Here is a 14,896-nt window from a genome sequence, read left to right on the forward strand (position 1 = left end):
GGTGGAGGTTGAATGTCGCTCACTGATGGGGAAAGATACCTGGTGGTGAATGCCCGAGGGGATATTCATCAGTGTGAACTCTCCTGGAGTTTGTAATTTTGGCACCCAAGACCTGGGCATACCCTACAGCCTGAAGCTTGCTGTGCTGGGAGAACTCAGGCCAAATAATCAACAGGGTGAAAATACAGCTCCACTTTTCAGCAGAAAAACTGCACAAAGTCATCCTGAGCAAACAGATGTTTCTAAATACACCCATTGATACAGCCCTGCCCACAAGAGGATAAGACCCAGCTCCACTCCACTGGGCATGCCCAGTCCCCCCTGCCAGTAAGCCTGCATAAACCCCTGGATCAACCTCACTCAGCAAGGGGAAGACACCAGAATCAACAAGTATACACTTGTAGCCTGAGAAAAAGAGGCTAAAAACACAGAAAGTTAGATAAAATGAGATGTGAGAGAAATGTATTCCACACGAAGGGCAACTAGAAGAAATGTATTCCACCAGAAGAACAACCAAGTGAAAAACCAAACAAATGGAGATTAAAAAACAAAAAGGAAATGCAAAACACTATAGAATGTATCAATAATAGACTAAAACATACAGAAGAATGAATAATGAGTAGAAAGAATGATGGAAATCATTACTGTGGAACAGAATAAATGAAACAAAATGAAAAAATAAATGAGTACCATCTCAGGAACCTCTGGAAAAATCTTAAATGTACCAACATTTCCACTATAGGGTTTCCAGAAAATGAAGACAGAGAAAAAGAGCTAGGGGAAAATAATGGAAAAGATAACAGCCATCAACTTCCCTAACATGGGGAAAAAAATAAAAACACTCATTCAAGTCCATAAAGCTCACAAAATCCCATACAGGATAAACCTAAGGAGGACACCAAAACACATATTAATCAAATTGACAAAAATTCAAGACAAAGATAAAATATTAAAAGCAACAAGCAAAAATCAGCACGTACCATACAATGGAATCCCCATATGGTTAACAGCTGATTTTTTAGCAGAAACCTGTAGGCAAGAAGGGAGTGGCACAATATATTTACAGTGATGATAGGGGAAAATCTACAACCAAGAATGGTCTATAGCAAGACACTCATTCAGATTTGATGAAGAAATCAAAAGCTTTCAGTTCAGTTCAGTTCAGTTCAGTCGCTCAGTCATGTCCGACTCTCCGCGATCCCATGAATCACAGCACGCCAGGCCTCCCTGTCCATCATCAACTCCCGGAGTTCACTCAAACTCATGTCCACAGAGTTGGTGATGCCATCCAGCCATCTCATTCTCTGTCGTTCCATTCTCCTCCCACCCCCAACCTTTCCCAACATCAGACTCTTTTCCAGTGAGTCAACTGTCGCATGAGGTGGCCAAAGTATTGCAGTTTCAGCTGTAGCATCAGTCCTTCCAATGAACACCCAGGACTGATCTCCTTTAGAATGGACTTGTTGGATCTCCTTGCAGTACACAGACAAGCAAAAGATAAGAGAATTCAGCATCATCAAATCGGGTTTACAACAATTGCTAAAAGTTCATTTGTTCAGAAAACGTCAAAACAACGAACAAAAGAAATTATGAATGGGAAAGCTCATCAGTAAAGGCAAACATATAATAAAGGTAAGAAATCATCCACACACAAATATGATATCAAAACCAGTAATTATTCAGTTCAGTTCAGTCCCTCAGTCGTGTCTGACTCATTGCGACCCCATGAATCACAGCACTCCAGGCCTCCCTGTCCATCACCAACTCCCGGAGTTCACTCAAACTCATCTCCATTGAGTCAGTGATGCCATGTAGCCATCTCATTCTCTGTCGTCCCCTTCTCCTCCTGCCCCCAATCCCTCCCAGCATCAGAGTCTTTTCCAATGAGTCAACTCTTCGCATGAGGTGGCCAAAGTATTGGAGTTTCAGCTTTAGCATCAGTCCTTCCAATGAACACCCAGGACTGATCTCCTTTAGAATGGACTGGTTGGATCTCCTTGTAGTCCAAGGGACTCTCAAGAGTCTACTCCAGCACCACAGTTCAAAAGCATCAATTCTTTGGTGATCAGCTTTCTTCACAGCCCAACTCTCACATCCATATATGACCACTGGAAAAACCATAGTCTTGACTAGACAGACCTCTGTTGGCAAAGTAATGTCTCTGCTTTTTAATATGCTATCTAGGTTGATCATAACTTTCCTTCCAATGAGTAAGCGTCATTAGGAGAGTACAAATACTGGACATTGGAAATGCATTTGAAATTAAGATACCAGCAACTTAAAACATATATATATATATATATCACATTAAATGTAAATGCATTCAGTGTTCCAACCGAAAGTCATAGACCGTTGAACAGAAACAGAAAGTAAGAACAGAACAGAAACGGAAAATCTACAAGAAACCCACTTCAGATCTAGGGACACATACATACTGAAAGTGAGGTGATATAAGAAGTTATTCCATGCAAATGGAAATATAAGAAAGGTGGAATAACAGGACTCATATCAGACAGATTGGGTTTAAAATAAAGACTATTACAATAGGCAAAGAAGAAAACTACATAATGATCCAGGGATCAACCCAAGATGAAGGTATAACTATTATAAATATACATGCATACGACATAGAAGCACATCAATATATAAGGCAAATCCTACTAGCCATAAAAGAAGAAATTTACAGTAACACAATGATGGGAAACTTTAACACTCCACTTATGTCAATGGAAAGACCATCCAGACAGAAAATCAATAAGGAAACAAAGGCCTTAAGTGGCACATTAGACCAGAGAGACTTAATTTGTATGTACAGAGCATTCCATCTGAAAGCAGAAGAATATATATGTTCTATTCAAGTGCACATGGAAGATCCTGCAGGATAGACCAACATGCTGGCCACTACACAAATTTCAATAAATTTAATAAAATTTAAATTATACCAATCATCTTTTTCAACCACAGTATTGTGAGATTAGAAATACACTTTAAAAAAACTGTCAAAAATAAAAAATATGTTCCTAAACAACCAATGGAGCACCAAAAATAAATCTAAGAGGAAATTAAAAAATACCTAGAGACAAATAAAAATGAAAACATGACATTGAAACCTATGGAACACAACAAAATAAGCATCAAGAGGGAAGTTTATAGAAATACAACCTTAACTGGGGAAATAAGAAAAATCTCAAAGAAACAGCCTAAACTTATACCTAAAGCAACTAGAGAAATTAAGAACAAGCAAAATCCAGGGTTAGTAAAAGAAAAGAAATTGTAAATAACAGAGAAGAAATAAATGAAATAGAGAAAAATAATAGCAGAGATCATGGAAACTAAAAGCTGGTTCTCTGAGGAGATAAATAAAACCGATAAACGTTTAACCAAATTCATCAAGAAAAAAAGGGAGAAGACTCAAATCAATAGACTTGGAAATGAAAACGATGTTACAATTAATGCCTGAGAAATACAAAAGGTCTTAAGTGACTACTACCAGCAATTATATACCAATAAAATGGACAGTCTAGAAGAAATGATCAAATTGTTAGAAATGTAAAACCTTTCAAGACTAAAAAAGGAAGAATTATTAAATATGAACAGAAGGATAACAAGTACTAAAATTGAAACTGTGATTTAAAAATTTCAAATAAACCAGATGACTTCACAAGCTAATTCTCCTGAACATTTAAAGAAGAGCTAAAACCTATGCTTTAAAAAAATATATATTTATTTTAATTGGAGGCTAATTTACATTACTGTATTGATTTTGCAATACATTGACATGAATCTTCCCCGGGTGTACATGTGTTCCCCATCTTGAACTCCCCTCCAACCTCCCTCCCCATCCCATCCCTCTGGTTCATCCCAGTACACAAACCCCGAGCATTCACATTTCTCCAAAGAAGACATACAGATGGCTAAGAAACACATGAAAAGATGCTCAACATCACTCATAATCAGAGAAATGCAAATCAAAACCACATCTTTGTATTTCTGTGGTGTTAGTTTGACTTCCCCTCTTTTATTTTTTATTTTATTACTTTGGTTCATCTCTCTTTTTTGATAATTCTTGCTAAAGTTTATCAGTTTTGCTTCTTTTCAAAGAAAACTACTGCTTTTCTCTATTTTATTTCTGCTCTGATCTTTGTTATCTCTTTCCTTCTACTACCTTGGTGTTTTTTCTTCTTTTTCTAGTCCCATTAGATGTATAGATGGACTGTTTATTTGATGGTTTTATTTGTTTACTTCCTGAAGAAGGCTTCATCACTATAAACTTCCCTCTTAGAACTGCTTTAGTTGGGTCTCATAGATTCTGGACTGTGTATTTCTATCTTTATATGTCTTCATTTTTTTTTTTTTTTTACATTTCCTTTTGACTTTTTTCAGTAACCAGTTAGTTGTTTAGTATCATATTGTTTAGACTCCTTGTGTTTATGACTTTTGCAGTTTTTTCTTCCCCTTTTAGTTGATCTGTAGTCTCGAACTCTTGTGGTCAGAAATTATTCTTGATGTGATTTAAAACTCAAGTTGTGTTGTTGTTGTTGTTGTTTGCTTTGTGGCCTAACATATGATCTATTCTCAATAATGTTCCATATGAGTTTGAAAATAATGTGTATCATGCTACTTCCAGATGAAATGTTCTATACATAACTTTTAATACTATCTTGTACAACATATTATTTATGACCAGTGTTACTGATTTTCCTTCTGGATGATCTGTCCATTTATGTAAGTGGGATATTACAATCTCCTATTATCATTGAGTTACTGTCAATTTCTTCATTTAAATATATATATTTTTGGCTTATGTATTTATGTGCTCCTATTTATGTTAGGAGCTTCTATTTATTTTAGAAAATTGTTATATCTTCTTCTTTGATTTAAGTCTTGATCATTATATAATGTTCTTGTTTGTCTCCAGTTACAGTCTTTGTTTCAAACTCTATTTTCTCTGAATGGAACTATAATCATGCCTGCTTTTCTTTCCTTTTCATTTGCACAGAATACCTTTTTCCATTCCTCATTTTTAGTTTGTGTGTGTCTTTAGATCTGAGGTAGGTGTCTTGCAGGCAGAAAATATACGTGACTTGCTTTTTATCTGTTTACCTTTACAATTTCTGATTGAAATATTTAGTGCATTTAACTTTAAGGTAATTATTGTTAAGCCTGCAAGCATCACCATTTTTTAAAAATTTTGAGATTGTCTTTTGTGGTTCTTATTTGTTCCTTTCTTCTTTTGATCTCTTCTCTTGAGATTTGATGACAATATTTAGCACTATGCTTGGATTCCTTTATTGTGTGTGTGTGTGTGTGTGTATGCTATCAATTTTTGGTTTGTGGGTACCATGAGCTTTTTATATAGCAATATAGGATTATTTTAAGATGATGAGTTCTTCAATTCAAATGCACTGTAATAACCTTCCTTTTTTATCCCCCATACTTAATTTTTTTTTTACTTCATATTTTATAGCTTTCTGGTTTGTGTATTTCTTATTTATTATGGATATAGATACATTTACTACTTTTGCCTTTTAACTTTCCTACTAATTTCTAGAAGTAACACCAAAAAAAAAAAAATAAAGTGTGCATTTCATCATAGAGGACTGGAATGAAAAAGTAGGAAGTCAAGAGATACATGAAGTAACAGGCAACTTTGGCCTTAGAGTACAAAATGAAGCAGGGCAAAGGCTAACAGTTTTGGCAAGAGAACACCTAGTCATTGCAAGCATACACTTCCAGCAACACAAAAGAGAAGTCTACAATTAGATATCACCAGATGGTCAATACCAAAATCAGATCGATTATATTCCTTGCAACCAGAGATGTAGAGGCTCTATACAGACAGAAAAAATAAGACTGGGAGCTGACTGTGTCTCAGAACATGAACTCTTTCTTGCAATATTGAGATATAAATTGAAGAAAGTAGGGAACACCACTAGGCCATTCAGGTATGACCTAAATCAAATCCCTTACGATTACACAATGGAAGTGACACATAGATTCAAGGGATTAGATCTGACAGACAGAGTGCCTGAAGAATTATGGATGGAGGTATGTAACATTGTGCAGGAGGCAGTGATCAAAACATCCCCAAGGAAAAAAAAATGCAAAAAAGCAAAATGATTGTCTGAGGAGGACTTAAAATTAGCTGAGAAAAGAAAAGATGTGAAAAGCAAAGGAATAAATGAAAGATATATACCTACCTGAATTCCAAAGAATCCAGAGTTTCAAAGAATGGCAAGGAGAGATAAGAAGGCCTTCCTTTGTGAAAAATGCAAAGAAATACAGGAAAACAAAAAAATCGGAAAGACTAGAGTCCTATTCAAGAAAATCAGAGACACCAATGGAACATTTCATGCAAAGATGTGCACAAGAAAGAAAAGAAACTGTATGGACTTAAAAGAATCAGAAGATATTAAGAAGAGGTGGGAGGCACACAGAAGAATTATACAAAAAACATCTTAATGACTCAGATAACCATGATAGTGTGATCACTCACCTAGAGTGAGTCATCTTGACATATGAAGTCAAGTGGGCTTTAGGAAGCATCACAATGAACAAAAGTAGTGGAGGAGATGGAATTTCAGCTGAGCTATTTCAAATCCTGAAAGGTGATGCTGTTAAAGTGCTGCACACAATATGCTAGCAAGTTTGAAAAATTGAGCAGTGGCCATAGGACTATAAAAGTTCAGTTTTCATTCCAATTCCAAAGAAATGCAATGGCAAAGAATGTTGAAACTACTACAAAATTGCACTCATTTCACATGCTAGCAAAGTAATGCTCAAAGTTCCCCAACTAGGCTTCAAAAGTATGTGAACAGAGAATTTCCAGATGTTCAAGCTGGATTTTGAAAAGGCAGAGGAACCAGAGATCAGATTGCCAACATCCACTGGATCACAGAAAAAGCAAGAGAATTCCAGAAAACCATCTACATTTGTTTCATTGACTATGCTAAAGCCTTTGACTATGTGGATCACAACAAACAGTGAAAAATTATTAAAAAGTTGGAAATACCAGACAGCTTTAATTGCCTCATGTGAAACCTGTATTTAGGTCAAGAAGCAACAGTTAGAACTGGACATGGAACAACAGACTGGTTCCAAATCGGGAATGGAGTATGTCAGGCTATATATTGTCACCCTGCTTACTTAATTCCTATGCAGAAGTACATGAAGTGAAATGCTTGGCTGGATGAAGAACAAATTCAAATCAAGATTGCCAGGAGAAATATCATTAACCTCAGATATGCAGATGACACTACCCTTATGGCAGAAAGTGAAGAGGAACTCAAAAGCCTCTTGATGAAAGTGAAAGAGGAGAGTGAAAAAGCTGGGTTAAAACTCAACATTAAAAAAACTAAGATCATTGCAACCAGTGCCATCACTTTATGACAAATAGATGGGAAAACATTGGAAATAGTGACAGACTTTATTTTCTTGGCTCAAAAGTCACTGGAGACGGTGACTGCAACCATGAAATTAAAAGAAGTTTGCTCCTTGGAAGAAAAGCTATGACCAATCTAGGCAGCATATTAAAAAATAGAAAGATTACTTCACCGACAAACATCCATCTAGTCAATGCTATGTTTTTTCCAGTAGTCATGTATGGATGTGAAAGTTTAACCATAAAGTCTGAGTGCAAAATAATACATGATGCTTTAGAAATGTGGTGTTGGAGAAGACTCTAGAGTCCCTTGGACTGCAAGGAGATCAAACCAGTCAGTCTTAAAGGAAATCAGACCTGAACATTCCCTGGAAGGCCTGATGCCGAAGCTCCAAATTTTGGTTATCTGATGTGTAGAGCCAATTTCTTCCAAAAGGCCCTTATGCTTGGAAAGTTTGAAGGCACGAGAAGAAGGGGACAACAGAGGCTGAAATGGTTGGATCATATCACTGACTCAATGGACTTGAGTTTGAGCAAGCTCTGGTAGATGAAGACAGGGATGCCTAGTGTGCTGCAGTCCATGGGGTCACAAAGAGTCGGACATGATTGAGTGACTGAAAAACAACAAAAATAGCTAGTTTTATAAATGGTTGATTTCTTTTCTTTATAGTATATTTTCCTTTGCAAATGAGATTTTTCCTTTTACAATGTTCATATTTTTAGTTGTCATCTTTTCTGCTTAGGTAAGTCCCTCTGACATATCTCGTAAAGACAGTAGTGCTGAGCTCTTTTTTGTTTTTCTTGTCTCTAAAACTCTTTCTGTCATCTTCAAATTTGAATAATAGTCTTTCTGGGTAGAATATTCTCATTTGTAGGTTTTTCCTCTCATCACTTTGAGTATATTGTGACACTCCCTTCTGGCCTACACTGTTTCTGCTCAAAAGTCAGTTGATAGACTTACGAGAAGTCCCTTGTATGTATCTAGTTGCTTTTATCTTGTTACTTTTAATATTCTCTCTTTATCTCTATATTTTGCTATTTTAATTACAGTGTCTTAGTGTGGTCCTCTTTCATTTTATCTTCTTTGAAACGCCTTTGCTACTTGGACCTGAATCTGTTTCCTTTCACAGGTTAGGGAAGTTTTCAGCTATTATGTCTTCAAATAAGTTCTCTGACCCTTTCTCTCTCTCTTCTCCTTCAGTCCCCTATACTAGTGGTCTTGAGATCCACTGGTATAGGGGGCCCACTAGAATACTAGAGTGCTTGATGTTGTTTCAAAGGTATCTTAAACTATTTTAATTTTATAAATTTTTAAAAATCTTTTTTTGTTCAGTTAGGGTGATTCCCACTGCTCTTTTCCAGTTAACTTTTCCATTCCTCTGTATCATTTAATCTAATGTGATTCCTTCCTCTGTATTTTTAAATTTAAATTGATTTTTAAATTTAATCTTTTCTAAATTGTATTTTTAAAGTAAATTTCAGTTCCATTTGGTTCTTTGTATTTTCTAATTCTGTTACATTTCTCACTGTGTTCTTCCTTTCTTCTCCTGAGTTCACTGAGTATCTCAATGGCTGTGGACTGCTTATCTCCATTTTGTTAACATTTTTCCTGAGATTTTGTCTTGTTTCCTTTTTGGTACATATTTCTATTTTCTAATTTTGCCTATTTTCTGTATTTATTTCTATTGTTAGATAATTTGGTTACTTTACCTGATTTTGGAGAAGTGGACTCATGTAGGAGATATTCTATGAAGCCTATGAACACATTCTCTTCTGGTCAGCAGAGCTAAATGCTCTAAGAGTGCCCTCTGTGTGGGACTTTCTATTGTGTCAGGGCCAACTACTCTGTTGACCTTCACAGCCAGACATTCTGGGAGCTCATCTTCTTGGTACAGGACACCTTAGTTGGTGAGCTTAATGTGGGGCTTGGGCCTCTTTCTCCTTTGAGAAAAGCTCTGCATTTGTTATTGTTCTCCTGTTAATGGGTTGCCTAGAAAGGAGTATGGGCCTTGACTGTATTATGTCTCCACTCCTCATACCCATTTCATTGCAGCTCTTTCTTTATATCTTCAGTTTAGGAAAATCTTTCAGCTAGTCTTTATGTTCCTATTGATAGTCGCTCTGTAATTATAATTTTGGTGTGCCCATGGGAGGAGGTAAGCTCAGGGTCTTCCTATTCCTCCATCTTGGCAACATTTATCCCAAAATTAGGATTCTTATATGCATATGCAATGCAACCATATGTGAGTATTGTTTGAAAGTATGCTTATTTTGGATTTTGTCCATAAGAGTCCTATGTGTCAGATATAAACAACTGGAATAAAAAGTGCCATTGCTTAAAAACTACTATTGTAAATAAGCAACTTGAAAGGTAAAATAAATCATATTTCACATATGATAAATACCTTTTATTATATCAAGGCATGATAATACTTTGATTTTCATCTATTATTATTCGTTCATCTATTATTATTCTTTCATCTATTATTACTCTTTGCATTACTCTTTGTGTCAACACATTCCTTTGTGTTCACATTGAATTTCAGCCCTAATAAAAAACAAAAGAAAACAAAAAGTAGAAAAATAAACAAATAAAACCTGTAATTTATCATCCGAGCCTTATGCCAGGTCAAATATGTTCAAACAAACATAGTAACACAGTCAGGTCCTGCATCAAAGTGGTTTCATGGCTTTGTAAACCTGGTTCATTTAAACATGAGCAAGAATCATGCTCATGGATAAAAGTGTGAAATAATACACATGATGACTGGGATGGATTTTGCATGTTGATACCCAGCTGATCTTAGACTTCAAAATGTGGCATCTTTCCCAAATTCTACAAAACCTCCCAATCTTCCAGGGAGGTTTTTACACCTGTTGAGCTAGATACACGTTTCTTTGAGGAAAAACTAAATTCAGAGCCACTGATTTGAATCTTCACTTCCAAAATAAACCCCAATTCAGTAAGTAGCATCTCTTAAACGATTGCAAGCATGATTTAACTATTGTCTGTCAAGTTTAGGTATTTTATTACCAATTAGTTTATCAAACTACCATCGATATTTTATTTTTTACCTTTCACAAATGCAAAGGATATCATCAGACAGTTCTCAGCTCTTCTAACAGCTGACAACACAAATCATGCCAGATATAAAATTAACACCATCAAAAGTAAATATTTCAAAAATTCAAAACTCCAATTCATTTAAAAGTTGACTTGGATCAGGCACACAAATCACATAATAACAAAAAACTCTAAAAAGCAACATAATTTTTGAATGATTTTTAACTCCAGCTATCTATCATTCTCTTTTTTTCCAATAAATTTTAGAGAGAAGTTGTCTTAATTTTGTTTTGTTTTTAAATTTATTTCTCAGTAAGGTTTTCCTCTAAGATGGAATGATGAAAAACGAAACTTACGTATTCACTATTTGTGTTAGCTTAATTCCTATTCCATTCCACTCCCTATGTACCATCTATCCAATAATGCTTTAAATCCTTGCATATCCTAATGAAAAAATCCATTTCTTTAACATGGCATCAGGGTCTCATCTCACATTACTCTTCTGTGCTTATCTCCTCATTAACTCCTCTTCAGTCTCTGTGCTTCAGCAGTTCTGGCCATCTTTCAGGTAATCTCTTGAACTCAGGTACCAACCTTCTGTCTACTTTGTGTGTGTGTATGGTTACTCTTTAAAAATTTTCACTTTGCCTGGGGTATAGTTATTCCCTCAATCACCCTCTTCAAGAAAGAAATAATGATCTAATATTCAAATTTGCCTTTTTAAATATACTGGTCAGGGAACCTATACATGGTTATGATGACTTGAATGATCAACTCTTTAGAAAAAGGTATATATTGCAACCAGTTCAAGTTCCCCTTAGGGTTTGCAAAAACTGCAAATGGAAGAATAATTAAGGCAGGTTAGTTTTTTACAGAATCAGAACAATAAACTACACGAATATTTTTATAATGTCCTTTTTATAGGACCTTTTTATAAAAATGTTTCCTAAGTCATATTTAAAACAGCACACAAACACTACTTAGCTAAATAGTATCAATCACAAGAAGATCTTTTAAAACTTTCCTTGTAACCTGAATCAAAGTTGCTAACAGCATTTTGATGGACCATTTGACTTTTCTGTGTATGTGTGAAAACTATATGACAAGAGGAAAAAAAAAAGCAAAAATATTGCTTACAAACTTGTGGTAATCAAAGTGAACCAATTGCATAAGCGGTGTAGAAATCAGACACCAAGGAGCCCAAACCCTGGAAAATCAGTTACTAGCAATAGCAAAAGTTATCCATAATTTTAACCACAGTTTCTTGCACATAAATGATTTTCCATTTCTCTTGAGTTCAAAATAGCTAAGTCACCTTCAAACACAATTTTCTGTATCTTTTTTTTTCACCTTCAACAAACTACTCAACAGTAAAAGGTAACAAAAGAAATGCTAGATTCCTGTGATGAGAAGACCCTATGGACATTATTCTCTTCTAGAAACTAAGGAGGAGCTTATCATGGGGGTGGGGTTGTGGGAGGAAAGGGGGGATGTTGGTGTGAGAATGGGTCAGCATTTCTATGCAGGAGCTAGGCTTCTTAGCCAGGAAGCCCTAGTAAGGTTAATTATTGATTTTCTCATAAACCATCTAAGGTGATTATTGGTCTCTTTTCCTTACAGGATTATAAATGTCTGTCTGATTTTACTTTTGATAAAAAGATTTTCACTTTGTTGAGGTTAAAAGAAGCCCCAGTAAAAAGGTTTCTAAGAGGAAGAATTTCCCAGCATGATATTTAGGGGCAGCAAACACTGTTTTCTGATCTTCCTTCATGGGCTTCCAAGGGATAGGACCTCAGGAAACATCCAGGGAGTAAAAGAAGTAATCAGAAGCATGGAAATTGAATGGGTAGAGAGAAAAAGCATGATTCAGACATATTTGTTAGCAATAGACTTGAAGTCTCTGATATTACTCCTGGGTAGAAAGACAGAATTGTCACAGAGATCAAGGACTAGAAGTTTGGCTTTCAGAATCAGCATTTTCCCTATTCTCAACTTCACAATGGAAGCAACATGGCTACTTACCTTCCTGCCCCCAGTGTTGATGCGAAGGGGTGTCAGAAAGGGATCAAAGATCATATGACTAGTCTCTATGTTGACTGGCGACTGTCGTTTCCCCACAGAACAAAGATTCCAAGCTGAGTTCACCAATCCCCAGAAAGAAGGAACTAGAAACAGGAAAAAAAAAAAAAAAAAGAATCAAGCTGGGTGGAAGGATGGAGAAACAATGTAATAAGAACTATGACACAAAAGTCATAAAATCAGAGAACCATACAATGTTTCCCACCCATAGACATCTTTGGGTGTCATCATGGCAGTTTCCTGGCCTGAATCTCAGTTACCTTCTCTAAATCTTACCTTCATGATGTCTTAAGATCAGAGGTTCTTATTTCAGACCCACTTATCCTGTGGCCTTTTTGAAGGGTACAGTCAATATTAATACCTTAATAAGAAGATGGCAGAGACCAGCTACATCATCTGTTCATAATGAGGTGCACTAAATATTTAGCAACTCCTAGCTGATACTTGGAGAAGGCAATGGCAAGCCACTCCAGTACTATTGTCTAGAAAATCCCATGGATGGAGGAGCCTGGTAGGCTGCAGTCTGTGGGGTCGCTAAGGGTCGGACACGACTGAACGACTTCACTTTCAATTTTCACTTTCACACATTGGAGAAGGAAATGGAAACCCACTCCAGTGTTCTTGCCGGGAGAATCCCAGGGACGGGGGAGCCTGGTGGGCTTCCGTCTATGGGGTCACACAGAGTCGGACACAACTGAAGTGACTTAGCAGCAGCAGCAGCAGCTGATACTTTGCTTCTTTGTTTGACAGGAATGATATAGGAATCAACCTTGTCCTAGAAAGTAGCATTCAACATATACATGGTATTATCCTATATGTTTTCAATACCAAACTGAGGGAGTGAATTATTTTATGAACCCCCCCAATCAACATCAGGGGGCTTCCCAGGTAGCTCATTGGTAAAGAATTCACTTGCCAATGCAGGGACTCAGGTTCAACTCCCGGATGAGGAAGATCCCCTGGAGGCGGAGATGGCAACCCATTCCAGCATTCTTGCCTGGAGGATCCCATGGAGGGAGTAGACTGGAGAATAAGCCGCAACTGAGCATGTATGCATGCAATCAATGCCAAACACCAGCTTGGCAATTTGACTTAATGTAACAACAACTGAAAAATGTGTTCATTGATAAACATAAAAAGATGGAATTGAGTGCTGAACGGAAATATCTAAAAGGAAACACCCACTTATCTTCAGTGTCACATTAAAGAATCTATTAAAGAAATTTATGTCCTATTTCCAGTCCTATTTTACTCTAGGAAAGTCAGCAAAATGTGTAGTTGGCCTACTAATTTTATATCAGTGATGATCAGAAGCTGTATCTTCAACCTTTCTGTACCCCCTTAGTATCTCTTTGGATCCCTGAGTCATGCCTCTGAGATTATATGGTCATCATTCTACCGCATCCATCTCCCGCATCCATCAGCAGTACAGTGAACTATTATTCCCTGTCCATCGCTGGGTTAGGTTGAATTTTGAAGGCAGATACGTGTAAGAACAATTACCACACTGGGGGTAGGGAACAGTGTGCAGTTAGGTCAAGTGCATATACAACTCTAGAAGAGGGGCACCAAAGCCTACAGCAGAGGAAGTAAAGAACACGAGCCTCACAATACAGAGTCACGACTCTCTCAGAAACACCTACTCTCTCAGGAACTCAAACTTAACAGCTTTTAATGTACAGCAGTCATCGTTCCTTCCCATGTCATGGGTGAGGAAAACAGGCAAGAGAGGAATATGGCAAATATCTGCCAAAGATACTATGAAAGAGGAAAGTATTGGGCCTAACAATATGTCTAATCTCATCTAAATTCAAAATTCTATAATCCTTTTAACTGTTACAGCAATTATTATGTAGAAGTGGGAGAAGAGATAAAAACAATTTCCTTAGAGCCTTAGAAGAATGTTCCAACATCAAAATTAGGTGGATTTGGTGATGGACAGGGAGGCCTGGCGTGCTGTGATTCATGGGGTCACAAAGAGTCGGACACGACTGAGCGACTGAACTGAACTGAACTGAACTGAGCTCCATTCCCTTCAATTTAAAAAGTTTGAATTAACTTTCCAGTCATAACAGATTTTCAAAACGGCAGCAACGCCCAGAGTTTCAGAAGGAGAAAGAGAAGGATGAGGAGGGGAAGAAGCAGATAGGAGAATATGTACATGTTGTTCTTTGAAACTTTCATTTCCCATCATTACTTAAGCTATGGTATCACTGCAAGTCACTTTATCATTAGAAGGTACCATGACCCAGCAAAATTAAAATTTTAAGGAAGCTCTTGCATTTAAAATATATTTTTAAAAAATATAAACTATCATCTCTAAAATGCTCTTTTAAATTCACTGAATTTTATACTTATTTCTCAGTCGTTTC

General features: G+C 36.6%; 1 protein-coding gene across 1 annotated transcript in view; it reads right to left on the reverse strand.

The window, feature by feature from the left end:
• CA10 (carbonic anhydrase 10 (inactive)) overlaps positions 1-14,896 on the reverse strand; it is a 1,015,669-nt gene that overhangs the window by 610,793 nt on the left and 389,980 nt on the right. Inside the window, exon 3 of the mRNA XM_055432763.2 lies at positions 12,468-12,610. Within this exon, the coding sequence (XP_055288738.1) occupies positions 12,468-12,610 (143 nt within the window). The remainder of the gene's footprint in view (positions 1-12,467; positions 12,611-14,896) is intronic.

The sequence above is a fragment of the Moschus berezovskii genome, chromosome 20 (assembly GCF_049115385.1).
Source record: "Moschus berezovskii isolate FMDL1 chromosome 20, NW_MosBer_1.0, whole genome shotgun sequence".
Lineage (NCBI taxonomy): Eukaryota > Metazoa > Chordata > Mammalia > Artiodactyla > Moschidae > Moschus > Moschus berezovskii.